This window comes from Podarcis raffonei, chromosome 8, assembly GCF_027172205.1.
Source record: "Podarcis raffonei isolate rPodRaf1 chromosome 8, rPodRaf1.pri, whole genome shotgun sequence".
In the NCBI taxonomy this organism is placed as follows: Eukaryota; Metazoa; Chordata; class Lepidosauria; order Squamata; family Lacertidae; genus Podarcis; species Podarcis raffonei.
Genome location: NC_070609.1, coordinates 33,399,361 through 33,423,657, shown reverse-complemented (window position 1 = coordinate 33,423,657; position 24,297 = coordinate 33,399,361). Strand labels below are relative to the sequence as shown.

The 24,297-nt window shown below is 45.5% G+C and overlaps 1 protein-coding gene across 22 annotated transcripts in view; it reads left to right on the top strand.

Moving 5' to 3' along the window:
• Positions 1-24,297, top strand: part of MACF1 (microtubule actin crosslinking factor 1) — a 291,360-nt gene that overhangs the window by 105,390 nt on the left and 161,673 nt on the right. For 9 of the 22 annotated variants that reach the window (XM_053399045.1, XM_053399042.1, XM_053399053.1 and 6 more), the window contains one exon: positions 512-604. In XM_053399045.1, the coding sequence (XP_053255020.1) occupies positions 512-604 (93 nt within the window). Of the gene's footprint in view, positions 1-511; positions 605-11,195; positions 12,578-24,297 lie in introns of those variants that run through there. The other 13 variants (XM_053399041.1, XM_053399043.1, XM_053399040.1 and 10 more) reach the window with 6 other exon arrangements.

Below are 24,297 nucleotides of genomic sequence, written 5' to 3'. Positions count from 1 at the left end.
TAATGAATCTATATGCAATTTGTGCAAAGGGTTTCAGGCTGAATACTCAGCACCTGCAGTTAATATCTTGTACCCAGACAAGGAAAGGCCTTTTCCCGGGATCCTGGAGAGCTGCTGCCAGTCAAAAAAGACTTTACTGAGCTAGGTAGGCCAATAATCTGGCTCCGTATGAGGCAGCTTCCTGTGCTCACATGCTTGTGGCATGGGTATTGCCATGCTGCCTTCCCTGCTTGTGGTCTTCCTGCAGGCACCTGGGGTTGCATGGACCTCCAGATGGGCTATGTGGGCCTTTGATCTAAGCCAGCATGATGCCTCTGGGGTCCCAAGACTGTCAACCTTCCCCATCTTGGTGCCTTCCCCGTGTTTTCAGTTACAACTCATCAGCAAGACTGATGGGAGTTGTAGTCCAAAACATCCGGAGGGCACCAGGGCGGGGAAGGCTGTCCTAGGCAATGATGCAGCAGCCAGCACTCTCTGCTTTTTCACCACATCATGTTTGGTTGCCTTCCAGGTGAAGCTGGTGAACATTCGCAATGACGACATAACGGATGGGAACCCCAAGCTGACACTGGGGCTGATCTGGACCATCATCTTGCACTTCCAGGTAAGAAGTTGGTTTCTCTCATCTTTGAACATCAGACAGAGAGAGATGCATACTGCATCTGGGATCCAGCTCAATTCAACATCTGTAGGGTGAGGTCTGCATTTTATGATGAATCCTGATTGGTCTGTTAGCATATCCTAGTGTCATGGAGACCAGAACGTTAGAGAATATGCAGCTGCTCTCGCTGATTGTTTGCATAATTCATCCATTAATGACTGACCATGTGAGCATGTTACAGGCCTTTTGATCGGCAGTGAAGTAATTGGGAAGGCTGTTGTTTGCTTAGCTGAGCTGGAGATCTTTGGAGTTTTTTGGAGTGCTGGGGATGGAATCTGAAAATTACTGTCTTTGAAGGAGGGATGCTGTGATCCCACATTAATAGGACAGTGTTCCTCCCAAAATAATTTTCTGTAATTAATCTAGGAGATCACAAAAAATCCTAGGATTTTTGTTGAGCATCTGAGGCAGCTGTGCTTCCTCAGCTTGGTAGATGAGTTTGGGTCTCTGCTTAGGGTCTGAACATCTCAACACGTATGTTGGTGGTTATTTGTTTCTGAGAAGTAATTTTGTCATAGGACAGAGATGAGGAGCCTCTGGTCCACCAGATGTTGTTGGACTGCAGTGCCTATCATCCTTAATTGGCTGATGGCAGCTGGAGTCCAACACCTAAAGGGCCAGAGGTTTCCTGCCCCTGGCATGGGATAATGCAAATAATACTATATTTCTAGTGCAGCCATAAGGAGAACATTATTTCCATTTCACAGCTGGACCATGTGTTGCTCAAGGCCACATGCAGAGTCTATGGTGGGGGGACTGAGCCCAGGTCTTTCCATTTCTCTCCTTTGTCGGCTCATAAATTTGCAAGCAAGTTACATCATGCACATTATTGGCTGCATGTTTTTCAATATTTGGTTGCAAGAAATGGCTATATTTTATTATTGGATTATCCCCACAACACCTGGATGGTGTCAGTTGAGAAGTGCCTTCAGGCATAGCAACTGTTTCGTCATGAACTCTGCTGTGATAGAGTGACAGGTGCGTCGCCTTGCTGTTGGTATGCCTGGGTGGTGGTCCTTGTGTGGGAAGGCTGTCAGGAACTCCTATGGGATGCCTATTGGGCCAGGGGACCAGTCATGCCATTCTCTTGAGTAGTTCTGGTAGCTCATGTGTTTCCTGTAGAACTGAGTAAATAGATATTTGTCTCCACCCTTTTGTCTGATGGATGTAAGGTTTTCCTCTCTGTGGCATTCTGCTGGGACAGTTGTGCTTTGAGTGCCAGGCCTGACTGGGAGAAATGCTCCCCATGGGATGAACATTGTGCCCTACCATCTGCATACATGGTACTGTTGGCAATCCATCTGCGGACACCTCCTTCCACCCACACTGTCTCCTCCCACCAATGGAAACCTGGTTCACTTTTGCTAGGAAGTGGGGCAAATTTGATGGCAACTGTGAGTGAGTGAGTGTGCCATTGAATCCGATTTTATCGAAGTAGATGCCCTCCTCATGGCTGTTAGGTGTGGACTAGAAGCCTCTTTTCTTTAAAACACACACACAATTCCTCTTTTTGAAGAAGGCACAGTACATACCAAAACAAGTGACATCTACACATATACTGCAAATCCTTACTTATTAGATACAGGCCAACATTTTAAACCAAGAAAGAGCCCACAAAGAGTTTGGAAATCCCAGAAACGCTTGGACTTGGAGCTGGAGATTATCACGGATCATTCCGTCTGCCACATTGGGTGTGAAGGAGGATTCGCCCAGGCTGGGCCGCTACATATTCCCAAGTGTAGAGATCACGAGGCCAACCCCCTGCAGAAGCTAGTCAGGTTTGGGTCTGGACAGTGCCTGGAGACCACATTCAGGATTCAGGATGGCAAGGTTATATTCAGGCCTTTAAATTTTTAAGATGAGCCAGTCATTTTTAGTGTCATTCTGCATTGTTTATAATGGTATTTTAGAAGGGTTATATATTTATTATTTATTTAGAGCATTTGTACCCCACTCTTTAGCGTAAAAGGCTCCCAGAGTGGGCTTACATACAAATCAATTTAAAAGGACATCTGGAGGGCACCAGGCTGCGAAAGGCTGATTTTGAGGTTGTTGGCTTCAAAATCACATATACTGCTGGAAAAGGTATTGATTCCCCACCCCACAAAAAACAACTCCACATTTGATGTGAGGGATCTTTGTTGTCTGTGGACACTAGATGGTGTTGCTGTACAGAGAAAGAAGGGGATGGAAGAGCTGGAGGGGTTGATGGCAGTGGACCTCTGTGAGCCTGCATTTTTGGTGCCCAGGAAGTGCTTCAGGGTCCCTGCTGCTCCACTGACTCTAGATGAGAACAGCTACCACCCCGGGGCGGGGGGGGGGGGGACTAGTCAGTGAGAATGAGCTTGGCTAGAGCTTAACAGCTCCCAACTGGAGAGTTTTTCCGGGATATCAATTGCTTGTTGCAATTCAGCATGAATCCTTGTCTCCTTCGCATCCCCCCACCAAATTGGAATTATGGGGATTCTTTTTTGGCAATGTGGCTGTCTTGTGGAGTACCCCAAGGATCAGTATTGGGACCTGTGCTTTTTAGCCTGTGCTTAAACAATCTAGAGTTACAGGTGAGCAGTGAGGTGACCAAGTTTGCTGAAGATACTAAATTGTTCAGGATCGTAAAAACACAAAGAGATAGTGAAGATCTCCAAAAGGACCTCTCCAAACCGAGTAAACAGGCAGTAAAATGGCAAATGCAATTCAGTGCAAACAAGTGTAAAATGCTGCATGTTGGGGCAATGGTTCTTAATCTCACATATGTTTTCTCATGGGGTCTGAACTGGCAGTGACAGGCCAAGAATAAAACCTTGGGGTCAGAGTGGCTGGGGCAACCCAGTCAGATGGGTGGAGTACAAATAATAAAATTATTATTATTGTTATTACAGTGGTACCTTGGGTTACAAACTTAATTCGTTCCGTAGGTCCATTCTTAACCCGAAGCCGTTCTTAACCTGAGGCGTGCTTTCACTAATGGGGGCCTCCCGCTGCCGCTGCGCTGCCAGTAAACAATTTCCATTCTCATCCTGGGGCAAAGTTTGTAACCCGAGGTACTACTTCCGGGTTAGCGGAGTTTGTAACCCGAAGTGTTTGTAACCCAAGGTGTTTGTAACCTGAGGTACCACTGTATTATTATTAGATTAGATAGGTAGAAGAAGACATAAACCTGGTGTGTTGCTGAACAAATCTGTGGTGTAGCCACACTTGGAATACCATGTACAGCTCTGGTCACCTCACCTCAAAAGAGGATATTGCAGAGTTGGAAAATTTTTAGAGAATGGCAGGCAAAATGGTCAGGGGGTGCAGCGACTCCCCTAAGAGGAAAGGTGGCAGTGCTTGGGACTTCTTAGTTTAGAGGAAAAGCGAGTAAGAGGTGACATGATAGAAGTTTATAAAATTATGCCATGGCATTGAGAATGTGGATAGAAAAAGTTTTTCTCCCTCTCTCATAATACTAGATCTTAATCATGTAGTGGCTAACAGTTTCAGGGAGAAGGTGGGCCAAAGCTGAAAATGAGCTCAGATTTGCAGATGACACCAACTACGAGGGGTAGCTAATGCTGCAGAAGTCAGAGTTGAGATTCAAGCTGACCTTAATGGATTGGAGAACTGGGCTCAAACTAACAACATGAATCTCAGTAGGGACAAGTATAAGGTTCTGCACTTAGGCAGGAAGAACCAGCTGAACAAATATGAGATGGGGGACACCTGGCTTGCCAGTAGTACATGCGAAAAGGATCTAGGGGTCTTAGCGGGCTACAAGCTTAACATCAGTTAACAGTATGATGCAGCAGCAAAAAAGCTAATGCTATTCTAGGCTGCATCAACAGAAGCATAGTGTCCCAATCCTGCTCTATTCTGCCTTGGTTGGACTGCATCTGGAATACTGTGTCCAGTTCTGGGCATCACAGTTTAAGAAGGATGTTGAAAAGCTGGAACATATGCAGATGAGGGTGACCAAGATGATAAAGGGTCTGGAAACTAAGTCTTATGAGGAATGCTTGAGGGAGTTGGGTATGTTTAGCCTGGATAAGAGGAAACCATCTTCAAATATCTATTTGCAGCCATTGTTGCCTTGTTCACAGCCTTCTGTTTTTGCTTGTGGGTGGATGAGGGGAACCATCAGCTTTATCCAAGCACAGGCAACTGGTCTGCTAGTCCCTCTTTGCCATTCTGTGTTGGCCCTTTCATCACCAACCAGTGTTGTACTGGAAGAATTTTGTCCCAATCCAGCTTCTGTTGGGGAAAGCTAAATTAGGAGTAGCTGGGTCAGAATGCCAATGGGGCTGAGCATCTGAATGGGCATCTAATTGAAAGTAATGCAATGTGCATTGTGAGGTACTGGAGGGCAAATAATATCTCCATCTGTAGAGAGAGTGGCTTGGCAAAGTATATCACTCCCGACCAATGGCAAAGTCAGTTAGTTGTAAATATACGGATGAAAGAAGACAGAAACAGATTTATTTTTTTTAATGGGACATCCTTTAGTTGTGTAATGTGAAATCTTGCTCTAATATGTTAATAAAATTACTCCTCAACACTACTTTGACAAGCATATTGTGATAATTTTCTTGAAAGAGAGAAAGAAATGAACACCATGTGGATAGACAGGTAGTACATCTGAACACTCCCAAATCCTGTCCTGCCACAATTGGCCTACCCTTTTTTCTTGCCACCCTTTACTGTGAAATCCCAGAACAGGTCACAACAATTTAAAAACACAATATCAAGACCAGTTGAAACAGATTACAAAAAAGAGAACAGGGTTGCTTCTAAAGTATATTTATCAGTTTCATCTTCAGCATACAACAAAAACTACGTAATATATAATATCTGACAGTTCATTGTTCATGCATGTGCTGAAGCAAGATCTTGCTTATTATCAAAAGCTTTTGCTGCCATAAATGTATTAGTTTTTAAAGAGTGCCTTTTGATGGAAACGCAGGAAACAAATTTAGCAAAACAGGACTCTTGGGCTCTATAATTTCATGCTGGACTCTGTATCACGACGCATCCCCTCCCCCTTTCCAGGATTTTCAAGACTGTATGCCAACGCCTTTGCTTTTGGGGTGCGGTACAGTACAGTCTTTCTACACCTTGTAATTGGAAGAATATTATTTGCAACATTTGAAATCTTGGTGCTTCAGGCATTTACTCTCAGCATGCATCCAGTGCTTTTTCTTGTAGCAGAACAGCACATATAGACCAAATGGAGTCCCTCTTAAATTAATTTGTCCCCAATTAATATCCCACACAGATCCTGTTCTGAAATTATTATTATTTATTTGTATGTATGTATGTATGTATGTATGTATGTATGTATGTATGTATATCCTGCCTTTCTCCTGAGCTGGAATTCAAGGTGGCTTATGCATTTAAAAGCATTACAAAGTACAAAGTAAGAAAAATGAACCACTTAAAAACAGTAATTAAGATACATCATAACAAATTCACCCCCACTTATCATTACCCCCAATTCACCACTACAGTAATACCTCCACGAACGTCCGCCTCGTCCAGCGTCCATTCCAGCGAACATCCGCGGGAAACCTGGAAGTACCGGAACGGGTTACTTCCGGGTTTGCCGCTCGTGCATGCACAGAAGTGCAAACCGCTCTGCGCGCGTACACAGATGCGGCGCTTTGCCCTGCATCCTTTTCGGCTATCAGTCTAGGCTCTGGAACTGATCCCGGCCACAAAACAAGGTACTACTGTAAATATATATATATATATATATATATATATATATATATATATATATATTATTCCCCAAATTAATATCCTACCCACGAGGTGCTCTGGGAGCTTTTTAAAATCCACCCCTCCTTTTTCATCATTTAAAAAACCAAGGCCTTTGCCATGTCATTGCAACAGCACCATGTGGTTGTACAGGATATGTTCCATTGAACTTAGTGGGGTCAGAGTGTGGGCAAATGCTCTTCCCCCAAATTGTCAGAAGTGCATGGAGACTCTGAAGATAGTATGATGCTTCTTCACCCCTCCTCCCTCTGCCAACCTATCCATCCCCTTGCCTTTTCCTTCTCTCATTCTGTCTGGGACACCCCACACTGACAGCTCTGAGCACCCATAATAAACTCCAGTTCCAAGACTTCTTTGAGGGAAGCCATTACTTTTGACAGGGGTATCCTAGTGTTTTAGACATATGGTGCAAATATGGCCTGAGTTCAAAATGTGGCATTGCAGCCCTGCTGCATTTGGGGGTCCCCTTTCTCATTCCACTTCGAGGGGCCCTGAACTTCTGCCCCAAAGTCCTGCACCTGACAGTGCTGCCGGTCTTATGTGCAAGAAGGGCCCCTCAACTCTCTGCCAGAGTTTCTGCCCTCTTTCAAGTTGTTCATCAGACTCCACATATATCCCCCATTGGACAGAGGCTCAGAATTGCCCTGCCTCCCTCAGTCAGGTTGGCCAGAGGCATGAAGGATCTGAATTCCCATTGGGTCATGCTGTTGCCATGGCAACAGTGTGTGTGAGGGGGGGACAGCAGAAGGAAGATGGGGATGGCAGCACTTGCTTGCTACTCTTGAGCAGCTTGAGAAAGGCAGCAGAGTGCAGTGCTACATGGGTGCCAGGGAATATTTTTGTGGGTACATCATGGCCCACGGGTGATGTGTTGGGGAGCCAAGCCTGGACTTGTTTAGACTGCTCAGTTTTGAATTGCATTCTTGTATTGCATCCTTTTCCAAATAGAAGGCCCCCCCCCTGCCACCTTGCTTTACCTCAGTGTGGAGGCCAACGTTGTAGGCCATTGCTACAGGTGCTACATAATACATTTTGTAAGCATTTGTAAGAACTCCGTCTTCCAGTGTGGCAGCACCTGCACTTTGGAATTCCCTGCCTATTGAGATCAAGCAGGCTTCTTCACTGTACCCTTTTTCGGGCCCTGCTAAAAATGTTCTTGTTTCAGCAAGATGCTTAGGAAGTTGAGGTAATTTTAATCGCTTAGTAGTATTTTAACTTTTGCATGTTTTAAAGTATAGTTGTTAATTTTTCTTGATGTTATTGTGTGTTTTTGAAAACTGCTTTGAGGTTGTTGTTTTTTCAGTCAAGTGGTATATAAATTTTATGAAACAAAGAAATAAAATAAATTTCATATTAAGCAGCTCTCTTGCCCACTTCCCTTTTGCCCTACCTGTTATATTTTCATTTATGGGTTGGGCTGAGTAGAGTGAATAAGGAAGGACGACTGGAAGGATGGGATTGATATTATTATTATTATTATTATTATTATTATTATTATTATATCCTACCTTTTACCCAAGACCAGGTGGCTTGGTGGCTTATAGATAAAAATGCATAATAGATAAAATACAAAAAGCTAAAGACATATAAAAGATAATCATTAAAAAGTAATTATACATATTATAGGTATTATAGTATGTATTATAGGTATTTCTTAACTGCCCTGTTGTGACAGGTTATTGTGACCCATATTCTGCTGATGTTTCACTGTTGTTGTGATTATTGAGGCTATTTAGTTGTTTTTCCCTCCCAGCCCCCTCTGTCTGTAAGTCACCTGGAGACTATTTTTGGATTAGGTGATTAATACACCACATCAAATAAGTAGCAATCTGTGCCCCCGGACATGGAATTTGCCATGTAACTTCCCCTCATATTTACCATTTGGTGCCCACAACAATGACAGTGACATTTAAAATATGGGCTTCTAATGCTAATGTACGTTGCTGTGTCCCTGTGAGCTAGATGCACATGATAAGTGATTCTTCACGTTGTTGAAGCTCTTGTTCATTTTGGGGTATGGCTTTTGGCATATTTATCTGGTTTTGCTCTGTCCATACCACTTATGAGCTGACTTGGCTGGGAAGATCCAATTCACCTGAATGACCACCTAAAATTTGGCACATAATGCACTGAAAGCTTTGTGGGGTGGGTGGTACCATTTTATCACTCCATTTATTTATTTGAAGCATTCTTTTTAAAATTAGTGCTAAAACTTTTCTGGCCTTTTTCTTTTAACAGTGAAATACCACTTAAATAAGAGTACCAGAACACTATAATGGTAATTATAAAAAAGGAGACGATAAAAAAACCACCTTTCCAGTCATTGTCTTTCTAGCTAATGTGGTTAACAATTGTGACTAGAAAGTTTCCCATCCTTTAAAAAAAAAAAAAGCAGTATATGATTATAGTATTACTCAACCACAACACACTTTCATTTACATGGAATTTCATCAATATTTTAAAATATTTATAGCAGGAAAAGCATGTTAGTGCCAATGAAAAGATCAATAAAACAAATAAACAGGGTGATTAAACTTTGCAGTGGGTGCTATTTTAAGTGTGGCTTTCTTCAGTCTGGTGCCCTCCATCTGCTTTAGACTGCAGTTCCTGTGGCTGGTGGGAGTTGAATGTGCTGGAGGTAAATGTGCCGAGCTGTGGTAGATTCATGTCTCCTGTAAGTCACTGCCCACATCAAAATCCCACCCTTTAAAAAAGATGGAAGAGGATCACCAGGGTATTTTGCTTATGTCAAGCTTGTGCTTCTGTTCTGGAAACTCACTATGGATTTTCTGTAATCTGAGGGTGCTTCCAGATGGGTGATTTTTGTGGAATGGGTGTTCCTCATGCATGCCAGTTATACCCAGCACAATGCTGTTGAATCAAATGCCAGCCCATATCTGCCCCCCCCCATCCCACTTAACCTGGATTTACTGGAAATTTGATGTCAATGGTCTGTTGTCTGCAGACCATTTGCTATATCTCAAATGACCTGTTGATAAATTAAGCACCTACCTGGTAGCACACTAAGAAATGACAGTAGACCCAAAAAGAAAATGCAGGGTGACAATCACCAGGATGGTGGCATAGTGTGGATGCACCATAAAAAATAAATGATTGACACATGGCAATTTTGCACATCACTTAGTGTGGAAGCACCCTGGACAGACATAGAGGTGTCCCCCCACTTAGACACAATCCACTAGTTCGCAACCGTGTATATGTGTGATGCTGGGTAATGAATAAATGATTTAATTAAACCCAGAAATGTTGGGAGAGAACTGGAGATTCCTCAAGGCTTGTGAGCAGACCCTCCCCAGAGCCCGGAGAGGACATCAGTGAGGGCTGAGGAAGCCCCAAAGAAACTGGAGGCGCAGCGGGGCTTTGCGTAGGCTGCTCAGCCTCCCTGCCTAACAGCTGTTGCGCTCTGTTGCGCAGCCGCTGCTGCCACTTTTCCGTGCATCCTCCAACCTCCAGATGGCCCCAGAGCTTTAATTCTAGTTGTGGATATTTTTGGATCCAGTATTTTTGATATCGATTGGCTGTAACCACTTCGCAAGTGGGGGGACACCTGTAGACTTTCAAAACTAGGGCAGAGACTGATATGAGGCCTCCTTCCTCATATTTAATTTACCACTTAACTCTCACAAGTGGTAAATTTCTAAAGCGATAGGCGCTGGAATTCTACATTCTGTCCCAGAAGGCATTCCCCCCTAATCTTGGTGTATTTATTTTATTTATTTAAAACATTTATACACTGCTTAATATTTGAGAATGTCGTAGCAGACTAAAGAAGACTAACAGCAGCAGCAGCAGCAATAGTAAAATACAATAATACTCTTTCTAATATCCACAGTGATCAAGCAAATTCATCAACCACCATCAGTCATCAGAGAATGCCTGGGGGAAATAGGGAGGTAGGAAGGTGTTTAGCATGTGCCAGATGAATAAAGAATAGTTCTGCAGGGGATGTTGTGCATTTTGGGGATGGGATGTATTTAGGCAGTAGGTGAAGCTGAAATGGCAGTCCTGACTGGGACTGATGGGCATTGTAGTCCAGAATGTATGGAGGGCACCAGGTTGTCAAAACCTGGTGCAATGGATGCTGCTTTGATTATCCAGGGACACCTTCTTGTTAAACAGTCAGCATCCTTCCTTGACTTCTGGACATCCCAAAAACCTTACCTTCATATTCATGATCAAGGGAGATTGTAAAATAATGTTTACCGTGACGATTTTCAGGGATAGATGCAATTTTCAAATGTCTGGCTATCAAATATTATAGGTGTAACTGAGCTGGAGAGTCCTCCCCCCGCCCCAAACACCTCTTTCCAGCCTTCACAATGTGTATCTCCACAAATCCCTTGGTTGTTATTGCTCAGATTTCTCTTTTCTGTATCGAACGCAGCAGCAGCTCTGGGCATTCTCTTAGTATGCACAGTGTGTTTGTCTCCTCCTGGGATTTTTCTTTTTATGTCTCTCTGGCCCCCTTCTTTAAATGCTACCTTCTCTCAGCTCAATATCTTTGTTGTTGCTGCTGTTTTGCTTTTTTCTGCTTTCTGTTTTTAAAAAAAACTTTGCTCCCTGATTTCCATCTATCTGTCTTCGTGCCACACCCCTCACCAGCTTCTCCCCCCCCCCCCCCGCTCGCTCCCTCCTGCTGCCACCTCCCAGCCTCTGTCTGGCTCTCCGCTTTCTGTTTGCCTTACGGAGGGTAGCACTCCCATTACCTCATATTTGGAGAGAGGAAGCTGCAGCCAATCGGGGCTCCGTCTGCTTTTAGGTCAAGTGATTTCTGAACTGCAGTGAGATGCTTCGAATGTGTCTTCCTCCAGCTCCCAGCCTTGTAAGATGGCTGTCTGAAAACGGCAGCAGCTAGAAAGGGAGAATCTTGGTCTGTGTGCGTGTATGTATGAGTGTGCCTGCAGTAGTGGTGTTTTTTTTTTTTTAATGTGCATCTAATCTGATGAAGCGGCGGTCAGGATTTATCCAGGAGCCTGGTGCCAGCTTAGCTGCATTGTCACTGGTGTCTTGCACACCAGGGAGATGGGGAATACTCTGGGTTGTGTTAAAGAGCCGAAAGATCAAGCTGGGGAGGCAGGGAATGCTCCCCTCTCCCCCAGAAGGAAAGCCCGCTTCAAACGGAAGAAGAAGGGGAAAAAGAGGACGGTGCCAGAAAGCGCTGATCTGGTGGCAGAGGGACCTTCTGCAGGGACTGAGATTGCTGAAGAGAAGGAAGAGGAGGCAGCGGCAGTGAAGTTCAGAGCCTCTTCCCTGCGGGAGGAGGACGGAGAAGACCTTGCCGAGGGCTTACATCGAAGCCTTGCCCCATATGGGGAGGCTTGCCCCACTTTGGAGCCAGAGGGGCTGGAGCAAGGGCATGTTGTGCAGGTGAGGGAGAGGTTCCAGGGGAAGCTTGAGAAAGCTGACCTAGTGACAGAAAATGCCTCCTCTGTCTGCGGGAGCCCAGGGGACTTTCTGGAGGAGGGCACCACCGTCATTGCCCGCCTGTTCGACAACCCAGCAGAGCAAAACCGCGAGAAGGTGGCGAGTCAGCTGGTTGCCTTTCAGAGGCTGGGATCTGGCAACAGCCGAGCCATTCTGGTGCCTTTGCAAAGGGAGGCTTTGGGTAAAGGACCCACAGAGAGTGACACGGGCACTGTGGTGGTGTGCAGGTCTTGGGAGCAACCAAAGTTGGAAACTCCAGCAACTGTGGTGGAAGAGTCTCATGGGACCTGGAACAGTGAGGAAGGGAATGAAAGTTTATCAAGTGCCACATGGGCTACTTCTTGGACTGTGGAGAAGGGCACAATCTCGGAGCTGTCCACCCCATCGCCTTTGGTGGATCTGGTGGAGACTGACGGCACAGAGAAGCCTCAGCGGACACCATTTTTGCAAGAACCACCTGTTGGCAAGGGAGGGGACAATAGCTGGGTGAAATTGCCTCCCTCCCAAAGCAAGTCTTCCTTCAGTGGGTCAACCTCCAGCACCTTCCTGCGCTCCTCAGGATATGGGAGCGACTCAACCCACCACCAGCAAGTCAAGATGCCAGGGACTGAGAGGACCTCTCTGTTGCTCTGTGGAGGTTGCCCCACTTCCTCTGTGGGAGGAGAAGGCCCTAAATGGCAGATGACTGCAAATGAGAAGATTAGCCCAGCTGAAAGAGGGGTCAGTGTGGGTTTATTTTCTCTTCCTCTTTGGGATCTGGGAGGGTTATGCATGCCAGGAACAGCAGTCTTACATGGTGGTACTTCCTGGTGGGAAAGGTCCTGGGACTTGAGTTGTCCTGGAAGCCCCACCTCCTGGTCTTGGGAGCCCCACCCCCAACTTCAAGGCTTGTAAACAGGCTGCTTTGCCTGGGGTTTGCAAAAATTGCTTCCAAGTGAGCAGACCGGGCAGCCTTTGTATATTGGAAGAGATCCCACCATCCCATCCACTGCTCTGTCCATCAGTGATGCAGAATTTTAAAAAACATAGGTTAATAAAGGAAGTCGTGGACTAGGTTGCAAAGCTGTTCCAATTCCCAGCTGCCTAGAATTGGTTGTAGGCAATGTGTTGAGGGAAACCAGTAAGTGTTAAGGAAAATGCACTCCATACATGTGCAGGGGAGCTCTTTTGTCTCTTCTGTTTAGTCCCAGAGTTCAGACCTGGTGTGGGAAAAGAGACTCTGGCTCAGAGTAATCCCCCTGCCTCTCCCGGGGCTTGTAGATTTGTATCTTTATTGTAATGTATAAAAGAATATTCCCAGCACTGCCTTTGGCTCCTCTACTTGGGTGCCTGTTTGTTATCTCTCCCTAGTGCTTTGTGGGTTTCTAGAATGATACTGAGTCTCAAGCCTATTTGAAGAACACACTTTGTGTCCTCTTTCCTCAGCCCATATGCAACAGAATTTAACTTGGCGAGGAAGGAAATGAACTCTGCGTGTACTCAGTAGTGCTCCTGCCTCTGCTACTACCTCACACATTATGGGGCTAAGTCCAGGATGAGCAGGCGAACTTATTTAGATCAGGCAAGAGTTGCTGTTTTGCTGATAGACCCTTTTGGTGCATTTCTGTTTTGTAAACAAACTTAAAAATGGTAAGACCAGGTGGGAACTGAACTTGCCTGGTTTGGCGTCGGAGCCCTTCTGTGATGCAGGCAAAGGTCAAGGATTTTTGGTTGTGCTTCAAGCAGTAATTGCTTTTTATGTAGCCAGAAAGACTACTTACATTGTTCCAATGTCATCCTTGGTCCAGGTTTCCTCTTTGAGGTGTGGGTGTGTGCACATGTACATGGCCTTCCACCAGGAAACACCCCCCCTGTTTCACTTGTTAACATGTATTTTAGCTGTCAAAACTCTGCACAGTAGCTGCTAATTTATAATGGTGTGCCCCTAGGGAGAGGGAAGGGATGTTGATTTCAAGGCATTGTGTCAGGGCGTGGGGGGAGATGGGTTAGGGGGCAGGCAAGCCCCAAAACTGCATCAAGAACTGGCATAAAATGCCCAAGCAATTTGGCATGGACTTTTCGACAATGATGTCATTATAGAAGAAGAAACCAGGTCATATATCTCTTATTAGATGTCTCTATGGAATTTTAATGTTAAAAGCAATTATTGTAGGACGGGGGCTGTTGACTAATGCAGTGTGATGGGGGACAGATGGAGCTGGCAGTTCTCAAGCCTCTTTGGTCACCAGAATTTACCTATATGCTCAGGAGTTCTCTAAAATGAGAGGCACTAGCTATCAAGCCCCATTGAACTCCTATCCCTCTCCACCCTGCATGAAATTGGGAAACCTTTTCACTTTATAATTCTTGATCTTTTACAGCAGTGGTGTCCAAACTTTTTTCAAAGAGGGCCAGATTTGATGAAATGAAGGGCTGTGAGGGCCAACTGAAGGGCCAACCAAAGTTGTTTACCTTTTTTTAGGATTGAAGTTGTTGAGGTGTTGCTGCTTTTTAGGATTTTACCCCAGGAAATAAACTGCCACGGGGGCCAAATTAGGCCCCTGAAATGGACCTTGGACATGCCTGGTTTACAGGATGGGTTGTAGTTATTCTGTGGTGAGGGGTGGGCACTCCGTACATGCTCAAATCACACTTCTCTCTGTTACTTTGTATGCCATTGATTTGCATTTTGCTATTAGGAATCTGAATTGAGGTGAGCAATTTTTCAAATATTGCCCAACAACATTTTGGTGCATAACATGGTGTGGGTTTTTTTGTACCTCTCCCATCACTGCTCCTGTGATGAGACTTCAGCATGGGATGGGACTGGACTTTTTTTTCAGGAGCTCAGCATGATGTGTAGGTTGGTGGGGAGTTCTCGTCTGTTCATTTCTCTCCTTGCAAGCGAGCTGGAAGGCATTCTTGGAAGAGCAGTACAGACGACAGAAGGGTTGGGAGCACTTTTGGCAAGGGAGAAGAAGCACAAGGAACTGGATATATTTAGCATTTATATCCTTTCACCCAAAGGTCAGGGACGCGGGTGGCGCTGTGGGTAAAACCTCAGCGCCTAGGACTTGCCGATCGCATGGTCGGCGGTTCGAATCCCCGCAGCGGGGTGCGTTCCCGTCGTTCGGTCCCAGCGCCTGCCAACCTAGCAGTTCGAAAGCACCCCTGGGTGCAAGTAGATAAATAGGGACCGCTTACCAGCAGGAAGGTAAACGGCGTTCCGTGTGCTGCGCTGACTTGCCAGATGCAGCTTGTCATGCTGGCCACGTGACCCGGAAGTGTCTGCGGACAGCGCTGGCTCCTGGCCTATAGAGTGAGATGAGCGCACAACCCTAGAGTCTGTCAAGACTGGCCCATACGGGCAGGGGTACCTTTGCCGTTACCTTTTACCCAAAGGTCACAGGGCAGGCCCCAACACAATATAATGTACAATCATATGCACCTCATATATAACTCACTAACAAAAGCTTCTTAAATGGAGCACTTCATCCAAGTAAAAATTACCTCTCACATGTGAAGAGACATTTATTTTAGCAGAGAGAAGTTTAAGTGGGGAACCAAATAGCAGTTTCCAAGTGCTTACAAAGCTGCCATAAAGTAGATGGAGAACAGCTGTTTACTGGAGATGGCCAAGAACCTGTTGGTTCTTCAGCTTTACAAAGCAGTCAGGATTTTACTGTCAGCAAGCAGTTTCTTTTGCGAGGGAAGGAGTTGTGCAAGGCTAAAGGCCCAACCAACATAGTGCCCCAGGGTAGCCCATGCAGACTTAGCTACCAGCAGGGAGCTGGGTGTTACTAATCCCTGGTACACACACAGCACACATCCCTATGTGTGCAAATGTTTCTGGTCCCCCAATAGCCCACCAGTTTGGGAGGTGGCAAAAAGAAAGAAAAATCAAAGTAGATGCAGCCCTGGAGTGAGTAGAGGGACACATCTTTCGACCCAGCATCTTGATGGGGATGCAAACTGGCCATCAGATTGATTGTTTTATGAGTGGGGAGGAGGCAAGAAGCCTCCCTCCTAAGCTGATCTGCATGGATCATTTGAGGAAGGTGATGTGTGCATGTGTTGGACTACAGCTCCCATCAGCCCTTGCCAGCATTACCAGTGGTCACGGATTGTGGGAGTTGTATTCCAGCAACTATTTATTTATTTATTTCACAACATTTACATACCATCGAATCGCATAATTGTAGAGTTGGAAAGAACCCTGAGGGTCATTTAGACGAATCCCCTGCAGTGCGGGAACCTCAAATATTACATACCGCTTGATCGCAATAACATTTGGAGGATACCATGCTAGCTAACACTGCCATAGTCTAAATTTATTCAGATCAAATAACACAGTACTTGGGCAACAACTGATTTGCACTGGGGTTACATTCTGGACCCCCGTGTGCGCCAGCAGGGCCCATGCAAGCCCTCCCAGTTCTGCCCCCGCTTTGCCCTTTTGCACCCCTTTTTGTGACATTTTTGGGTCACTCCTGCGTTTGGCAGAATGCACATGTGCACAGTTGTGCACATATCAGACACGCCTAAAACGGTCACAGCCTGTGTTGTTCTAACTTTTCATTCCACAAAGTTTCAAAGCAGTAGCCATCTTTGTTCTGTGGTTGTCCTGCCTTTACATGCTTGGGCATTTTAGTTTCAACATAATTGCAGCATTGCAGATCCTGTAAAACCAATCGAACAGAGAGGGAGCCACATGCACCTTCAGATAGTTTGCAGCTGATAGTTTAGCAGCTGTTAATATAGAAACCACTTCAAGGTTGCCCATCTCAGCTCCTCTGCTTCCAGGTGGGTGCCTCCTAATGCTACCCAACCATTGCTATTACATGTGGAGCTACAAGAGCAATTGCAATGGACTTTTCTACGCTGTTGGAAGATCTTGCACTTATTTACTGTATACATCCTGCTATATGCTGCCCACACTATAAATACTTATTTTAATTATCACTAAAACATGTTTAATAATATGCCATATTGCAATATCGCTGCATGCTGCAGTATTTGGTGGTACAGTGCTGTATCCTATATTTTTAAAAAAGTTAGAAAAGCGTTTTAGCACTAATTAAGAGATCAGTTGAAAACACATGCAAGAATACTAAGCAAGTTCATGCCTCTGAATACAAAACGCTCAAAACCTCTGTAAAACAAGGGTTAGTAGGCTATTGGACAAAATAGTTTTTTCTTACTGATGCTGTCTGAACGTTAAGGTCCAAAATAGTAATAATCATTTTAGAGTTCAGGTAGTGGGAAGGCGTCACACAGGACTACAGTACCTGCCACATGCAGTCAGTAGATGATTATGGGGAAATACTAGGATCCAGGGGCTCTCCTAGTATTTTTGAGGAATTGGCAGATTCCTGGGTCCAGATAGGATTTGATGATAATAAATAAATACAATATGGTACCTTTTTGTGGCTGTAAACCTACAACCATGTGCTTAAAACTCAGCTTCATTCAACTCAGTAGAACTTACATCTGTGTAGGCATGTATAGGATTGTGCTGTGTGCCATTTACAGAGTTTATCATTAGGGTCTAAATGCTGTTCTCCAGTCTGAGGATGATGATGATTACCCAGACCCTGTGATAATCAGCTGAGGCTCATCTTCATGTGCCTCCTTCACAAGAGGTCTGGAGGGTGGCAACACAAGAACAGGCGTGCTTTTTTTTGGCAGTGGTTCCCCACTTGTAGAATGTTCTCCTGTTGTTACATATCTTTAGGCATCAGGCAAAAACATTCTGCTTCTCCCAGGCCTTTGCTAATTAAGGAACCAATAGCCTTTTAAACTGTGTGGGTGTTGTTTTTTATTGTTACTATGTTTTGCGTTTTTGTATTGTAAACCGCCCTGTAAGCCTCGGATGAAGGGCGGTATACAAACAACAACAACAACAAAAACAACAACAACATCCCACCTTTTCGCCAGAGCTGGAACTCAAGGCTGCTCACAAAAATTAAAACAAACGCAAATAAAACACACTTAACTCGGAACATATAAAAAGTTATAGTTTAAAAGTATATAAACTATTGTTGGAATTTTAAAAATGTTTTTAAAAACCGCAACCTATGCTGATAGGAAAAAAAAAAGTGCAGCATGCTATTATAGAGCCCTTTGCTTAAAAACATTCAGTTTCCCAAAGCCTGCCAGAACAAAAAGTATTCTCCGGTCAGCAGAATGACAAGGAGGCAGCCAGTCTTGGAAGTTGCAAAGCCTGGGAGCAGCATTGTCCTCAAGAGTTCTCTCCCACATAGAATAGGATTCGTTAACCAAAGTTATTGCTAGATGGATGTGACTCAGTTTTAATAGTGTGTGTGGATTAAGTCATATATATATATATATATATATATATATATATATATATATTTCAGGTACTGTAATTGAAACACATTTTTAATCATTTTTCTCCACACTCCTCAGCATTGGCTTCCATTCTAGTCTTGTGCAGGGCCGTAGCTACTGGGAGGTGGGGGGAGGGGAGCCAGGTTTTTTGCCCCAGGTGAAGTCTCTGGAAGGAGGCCATTAAGGCTGTGTATATGCATATGCATGTGTGGGCAGTGTTAGAAACTGAGATATGAAAGCTAGGAGCTAAATGGCACCTTAAACCTAGGTTATGGGCGCAACCACGGAATGTCTAGGCACACTTTTTTATAACAAGAATACAAAGCTGAAAACGGTTGCAAATGTGTGTAGGGGAGTGCCAAACTGGGTCTTTGACCCTGGTGAAATAAAAGCTAGTTTCACCCCTGTCTTGTGGAAAACCCTCACAACAGATAATGGGGGTGGGGGTGGTTTGTAGAGACAGCTAGAAGATAGATCTAGTTAACCCTTCCATTGTAGGCTCCCTCTTCCCATCTGGAGGTCTGGAGTCCTAGTTTTCAGTTTTAAGGTATGTTTGGATCATATTTTACTGTGCTGAGATGGGGACATTCTGTTGATTCCCTGGGAGTGGCAGCTTTTTTGCCTTCCTAGGGGAAGAGCATGATTCTCTTACTAAATACCTTTATAATCTTTCCCCCACTCAAGGTTTTATTTTATTTTATTGAGCTAGCATTTGCAAACTGCCAAATGTGTGTTCTTTTTCTATTCTCACCATCCATTCCTTTAAGTCTTCCTTCCTTCCTTCCTTGAATAATTCCAAGGGCAGATTCTTCTGCTGAGGAGGTGCCCCGCCCCTCAGTAAGCAGCACCACTCTGGAAGATGTCTTTGAAGCTTGTTAGAGAGGCGCGAGGGCAGCCATTAAATTATCATGATACTCCAATCTGAATTGGCATGAAAAGGCTGGGGGGCTGGAGGAGGGTTGGCGAAGGGAGCTGACGGTGAATGTCAAGCCAGGTTAACCAGACGCTGCCTCTGTATATTATATCTGCTATCTGGCTAAGGTTGCTGTTATTCCAAAACATTGTGGAAATATCCCAGGGCTCAGCAACATTTTATGTCTGTCTGATTTTATTTTAGCTCAACAGTGATGCCTAGGAGGGTGATCAGCTGAGTGTCACTTAATTCAGTCGCAAATGCTTCACCATTGTCTTTGGTGAAATGAGGCTTCATAGGCCTTGGCCAACCTGGTACTGCCCGGCTGGGGCTGATGGGAGCTATAGTGCAGAATAGGGATAGGGGAGAAAAATCAGCTTTGTTAGGATTTTAAAGCAAATCTACCTAATTCACGCTTCCCAAAACAATACATGAACCAAAATACAGCTACCTGTCAAAATTATTATTTTAAAAAAGAATACATTCCGAAGGCTTGTTCTCTGGGAGAATGAGGCTCCCTGAAGCTTAGATAAGGCTTCTGAAATAAGGCAGTTCAGTGGAAATTGGGAAAGGCTATTGCTATAGCAAGAAAGGCCAAGTGCAGAAGACATAATGCTTAACCCTGGTTAAGATCCTGAATATACGGTGGAATGATGATGCTGTAATACAGAAGGTTCCTTTGGACTTTGTTTTTTGTTGCCCAGCCTATACTTGTGCACTTTGCATGCCCAAGGATTCATCTAGTCTTCTAAAGCAGGTGACAGAATTTGGTGTTACCTGGTATCTCTAGTTTTAGTGGGGAGTGCAGGTCCAACCATTCCAACTTGCTTCTGAATCACTTGAGTAGCTGTATCACAGTGTAGGCGTCTGAAATTTGGGGTCTCCCCAGTGTGTTATGGTCATGTGACCTCTGGTTTTCCTTCAGGCCTGTGGCAGACTTTTGAGGGGGGTGGGGAGGGGAGGCTTTCTGAGGAAAGACATTTGACTGAGAAGAGCAAAAGCCCCACAGAGCCGTCTCTGAGGCAGCAGCTGACAAAGACAGGCTTTTCTATGTGATAAGCATGCCCGTGTCTGGAGAGAGAGAGAGAGGCGGAGGGGGGAAGCTGATCCACAGAATACAAATGGCGAAGCCGCCTTCCTTTGGCTGTGTGGAGCAGGGAGAGAGAGGCCTGTATTTCCAGCCATCTTCCTGGTCTCTTGTTTCCAAGGCAAGATGCCACTGTCGCTGATCAGGAGTGGAAATAGGACATTGCAGGTGTTTCCTCTGGGATGGGGGAGGGACCTGGGTCTGCATTTGCTTCTGGGCAACCTTCTGGGGCCAGTGGCAAACAAGGACAGATCAACAAATGTTATGGTAAATGTTGACACACACACCCTCTTTGTCTTGCATCTAGGCAAGCAAAGAGGCATTACCAGAGTTCAAAGGCACATTCCAGCTAGGCAAAAACGCTTAAAAAGGGGTACAAAGCAGGGCTGGTGAGGGACATGGTCTTGGGGGCAGAGGGTGTTGCTGGGGAGGTGGTGTGATACGGAGACAGTCCTGCAGACCAGGTAGAGAGGCTTGGCAGGGCATATTTGGCCCCTTGGCCAGAGTTTTAAAGAACTGAATAGATGGTAACAATTCTCTCATTTTATCTTCCCAAACTGCCCCATGCTCAGGGCTAGGCTGTGGGTGTTGGTTTGAGATGAGTCACGAGCCCGGCCAGTGGTAAGGACCAGTGAGCGAGGCAGGACTGACAGGCAAGCTAGGAGTTAGGAGGACCAAAGCACGATCAAGGATGCATGAGCAGACCAACGCTTTGTTGCTCAAGCAAGGCTCTGCTATACTGCTTCCTGCCCAGGAAGATCCAGTGGTGAGCCCTTGTGGTCACACAAGGAAGCTTGTCACCTGTACTTCAGTGGCTCAGCACATGGGGCAGCCAGTTACAGGATTACAGCAACTCCTGTCACCCATAAGACTGGCTAGACAGGAAATATATGATTTGCATAGGACCACCAACTGAGCTTTGTGGCTGGGCATGGATTTGAACTAGGGTTTCCTCAGCCTGAGTCCCAAAATATTTATGCTGTGCTACACTACCTTGAAGACTATTAGTGCACTGTCTGTGTGGTGTGGTTCCATGATTCCCTTAGCAGGATCCCATGCTTCTGTGATAACATTTAAACCCAGATTCAGGTAGGTAGCCGTGTTGGTCTGACGCAGTCGAAATAAATAAATAAAAAGTCCAATAGCACCTTAGAAACCAACTAAGTTTGTTCTGGTTATAAGCTTTTGTGTGCATGCACACTTTTTCAGATACGATCTGAAGAATTGTGCATGCGCACAAAAGCTTGTACCCAGAACAAACTTAGTTGGTCTCTCAGGTGCTACTGGACAATTTTTAAAAATTTATTTATTTATTTAAACCCAGAAATCGACCATATGGTGGATGTTGCTGTCCTCCTACTGTGTCTTCTGGAGTGTACAGGGCTGGTTGAGGAGCTTCCCACCGTGCCACAGAACACTTTCCCCCAAGCTGGTGTCCTCCTGATATCTGGAACTACAGCTCTCATCAGCCCCAGCCACCATAGTCTTCAGTGGGAGTTGTGGTCCAAAACATCTGGAGAGCAGCATGTTGTTGAAGGCAGTGTATGAACTGGCTGTGGTGATCCAGGAATATATTCTTTATCTCCCCCCAATATGACTATGTGTGTCTCTTCTTCCACATTTCTCTGAACTGCCACAAATTGGGACATGATACAGTGGCACCTCGGGTTAAGTACTTAATTCGTTCCGGAGGTCTGTTCTTAACCCAAAACTGTTCTTAACCTGAAGCACCACTTTAGCTAATGGGGCCTCATGCTGCCACCGCGCCGCCAGAGCACGATTTCTGTTCTCATCCTGAAGCAAAGTTCTTAACCCGAGGTACTATTTCTGGGTTGGCAGAGTCTGTAACCTGAAGCGTATGTAACCCGAGGTACCACTGTATTGGGTTGCTGCCAGTCATTTTGGGATGTAGTGCTGAATGGGTTTTGCTTACTTAGAAATCCTGAGTAGTGGCGGTGGTGTTTTGACCTTCCCCCTTCTGGATAAAAGAGGCACTTGACATGTACACAGAGGAGATCTCGTGATTCCATGCATTCCACGGCCCCACATGCCCCTCAGGATCTTTTGTGTGCTGCAAAAGCCCAAAGTGGCCAAGAGACCATGAAGAAAGGACTGTGAAAATGGGGTAACTGCTGCCCCTGTGCAGCAAGGAAGCCACAGGTCTGAGCCTGGTTCTCCTGCAAGAACTGGGTCTTGCTCCTTCATTTCCTTACAGACACAGTGGCTGGTAACTCATGTGCTATCGCTGTCACAGTGATGGCGAGGGTTCCACAAGTGCACTCGCTCAATTGCCTGTGATGACCGTACCTGTTGGTCTGGTGAGTGCTGACCCCAGTGTAAAGTGGAGGGTTGGGGGCTCATCTCTGACCTCCTGCTGGACTTTGAAAGTCCTTGAAGAATTCTCACTGCTTTCATAAGTCCAAAGTGAGACGCTGGCCCTCCCTGGGGTAGAGGCATAGGTAGAGATGGAGGTAACTGCTGGCTGGTTACTAAGCCCAGCCAAAATTTGTGTGCCCTTGAAAAAGGACAATTTTCTAGTAGATGCTAAATGTCCTGGATTTGTTTCCCTTCCTCAAGCCCTCCTGTAGATTGCACTAGTGGTGGGAGGGCCGTCACCATTCTAAATTATGGCACATATTTCATTCCCACAGATGTGTTGATCTTGTGAAATTGGCATCCTTCTCTCAGCCAGCTCTTGCCTGCTTACAAAGTGTTCCTTTGATTAAGGAGCGGCAATCCAGCTCGCCGTGGAAAGAGCTGAGCCCCACCCTCTTTCCCAGCGCTCGTCTCGTGCCTGAAGGTGTGCACGTTCCATCAAGTGCAAAAAGCATTTGGCAGCCCACTCCCCTCTCCCTCTCTTCTCTCCCTTTTATTGGAAACTGGGTCACTATGCCGTCACCGTTCCTCTGAGTATTCTTCCAGCCGCCTGCATTGATGAAGATGGGGCTTGGCTCTCAGACAGAAAAAGAATATGGATCTGGGGACCGGTAGGGTCTGATGGAAGCCTTGCAGCATATGGGGCAAAGGCCCAGGGAGCATTTCATGCTCTCTCTCTAAACTACTCCCTTTCTGCTCTGGAGGCAATTCCCTCTTCCACCCAGTGCATTGTGTTGCCAGCAATCCTCTTTTGGACCTCAAATGTTGTGAATTAAGCAGACCTCTTAGGTTTAGCTAGCAGAGAACCAAATGAAAACCGCCTTTTCGCTGCTTGCTTCAGATCCCTTTTCCTGCCTGCCCCACCTAGTCCTGCTTTCGTTGCTGAAGGAGAGTTAGAAGTGTTGAGGATTAGTGGCACCCTGGCTTAGGAATTTCTAAATGGGAATTGGCTGCGTCCAATGGGACTGGCAGCAAAATATCAGTCCCCTGCTCTTAAATGAATGTGGTGCAGGTAAGGTAACACTTAACCCTGGTTAACATACCAGGCATATCATGAAACCAGGGGCTCAGCCAGAGCCTGGATTTGAGGGCTTATGCCTGGAATAGGGACAGAGAGACAGAGTGGGTGTTGCTGGTGTCTCATCTATCCAGCTTTATCTGAGCCAGCAGATGTAGTTTCAGGGTTGAAGAACCAGGGATGATTCTTCTGGGGGACTTAAACATTCACACCATGGTTACCTTGGTTCAGGGCTTCATGGCCATCATGGGTGAACCTTAATACATTACTGCTCTATTGCATTTGGTAGTGTGTGTGCTTGATCTGTGGTCTGCTATAGAACTTGTGTGGAGTGATCTGCTATTAAGTGATCTGCTATCAATTCTTTTGCCATGGTCAGAACAGGGGGTCAGAACACTTGACTTGGTGGCAGCACATCCTTTCTGCAGGATCATTATTATGGTCCATTTCTGGAGAATTAGATAATTAGAGGAATTCTTGAATGCTCTGGGGGACATGGCTTCTGGTCTTGCTGAGGCCCTGATAGCACTATGAAAAGATGAGATGGAGAGGGCCAGTCATGTGATTGCTCTTAGTGCTGCAGAGCCTGTGAGGCTCTTTGGTCTTCTGGGGAACTGTTAGCCAGTGAAGCCGGCTGGGTGATGGCTGGTGTGCAAGTTCTGCAAGTTATGGAGGAAAAATGATGAAATACAAATAAGAACAGGACATGGCTGTGC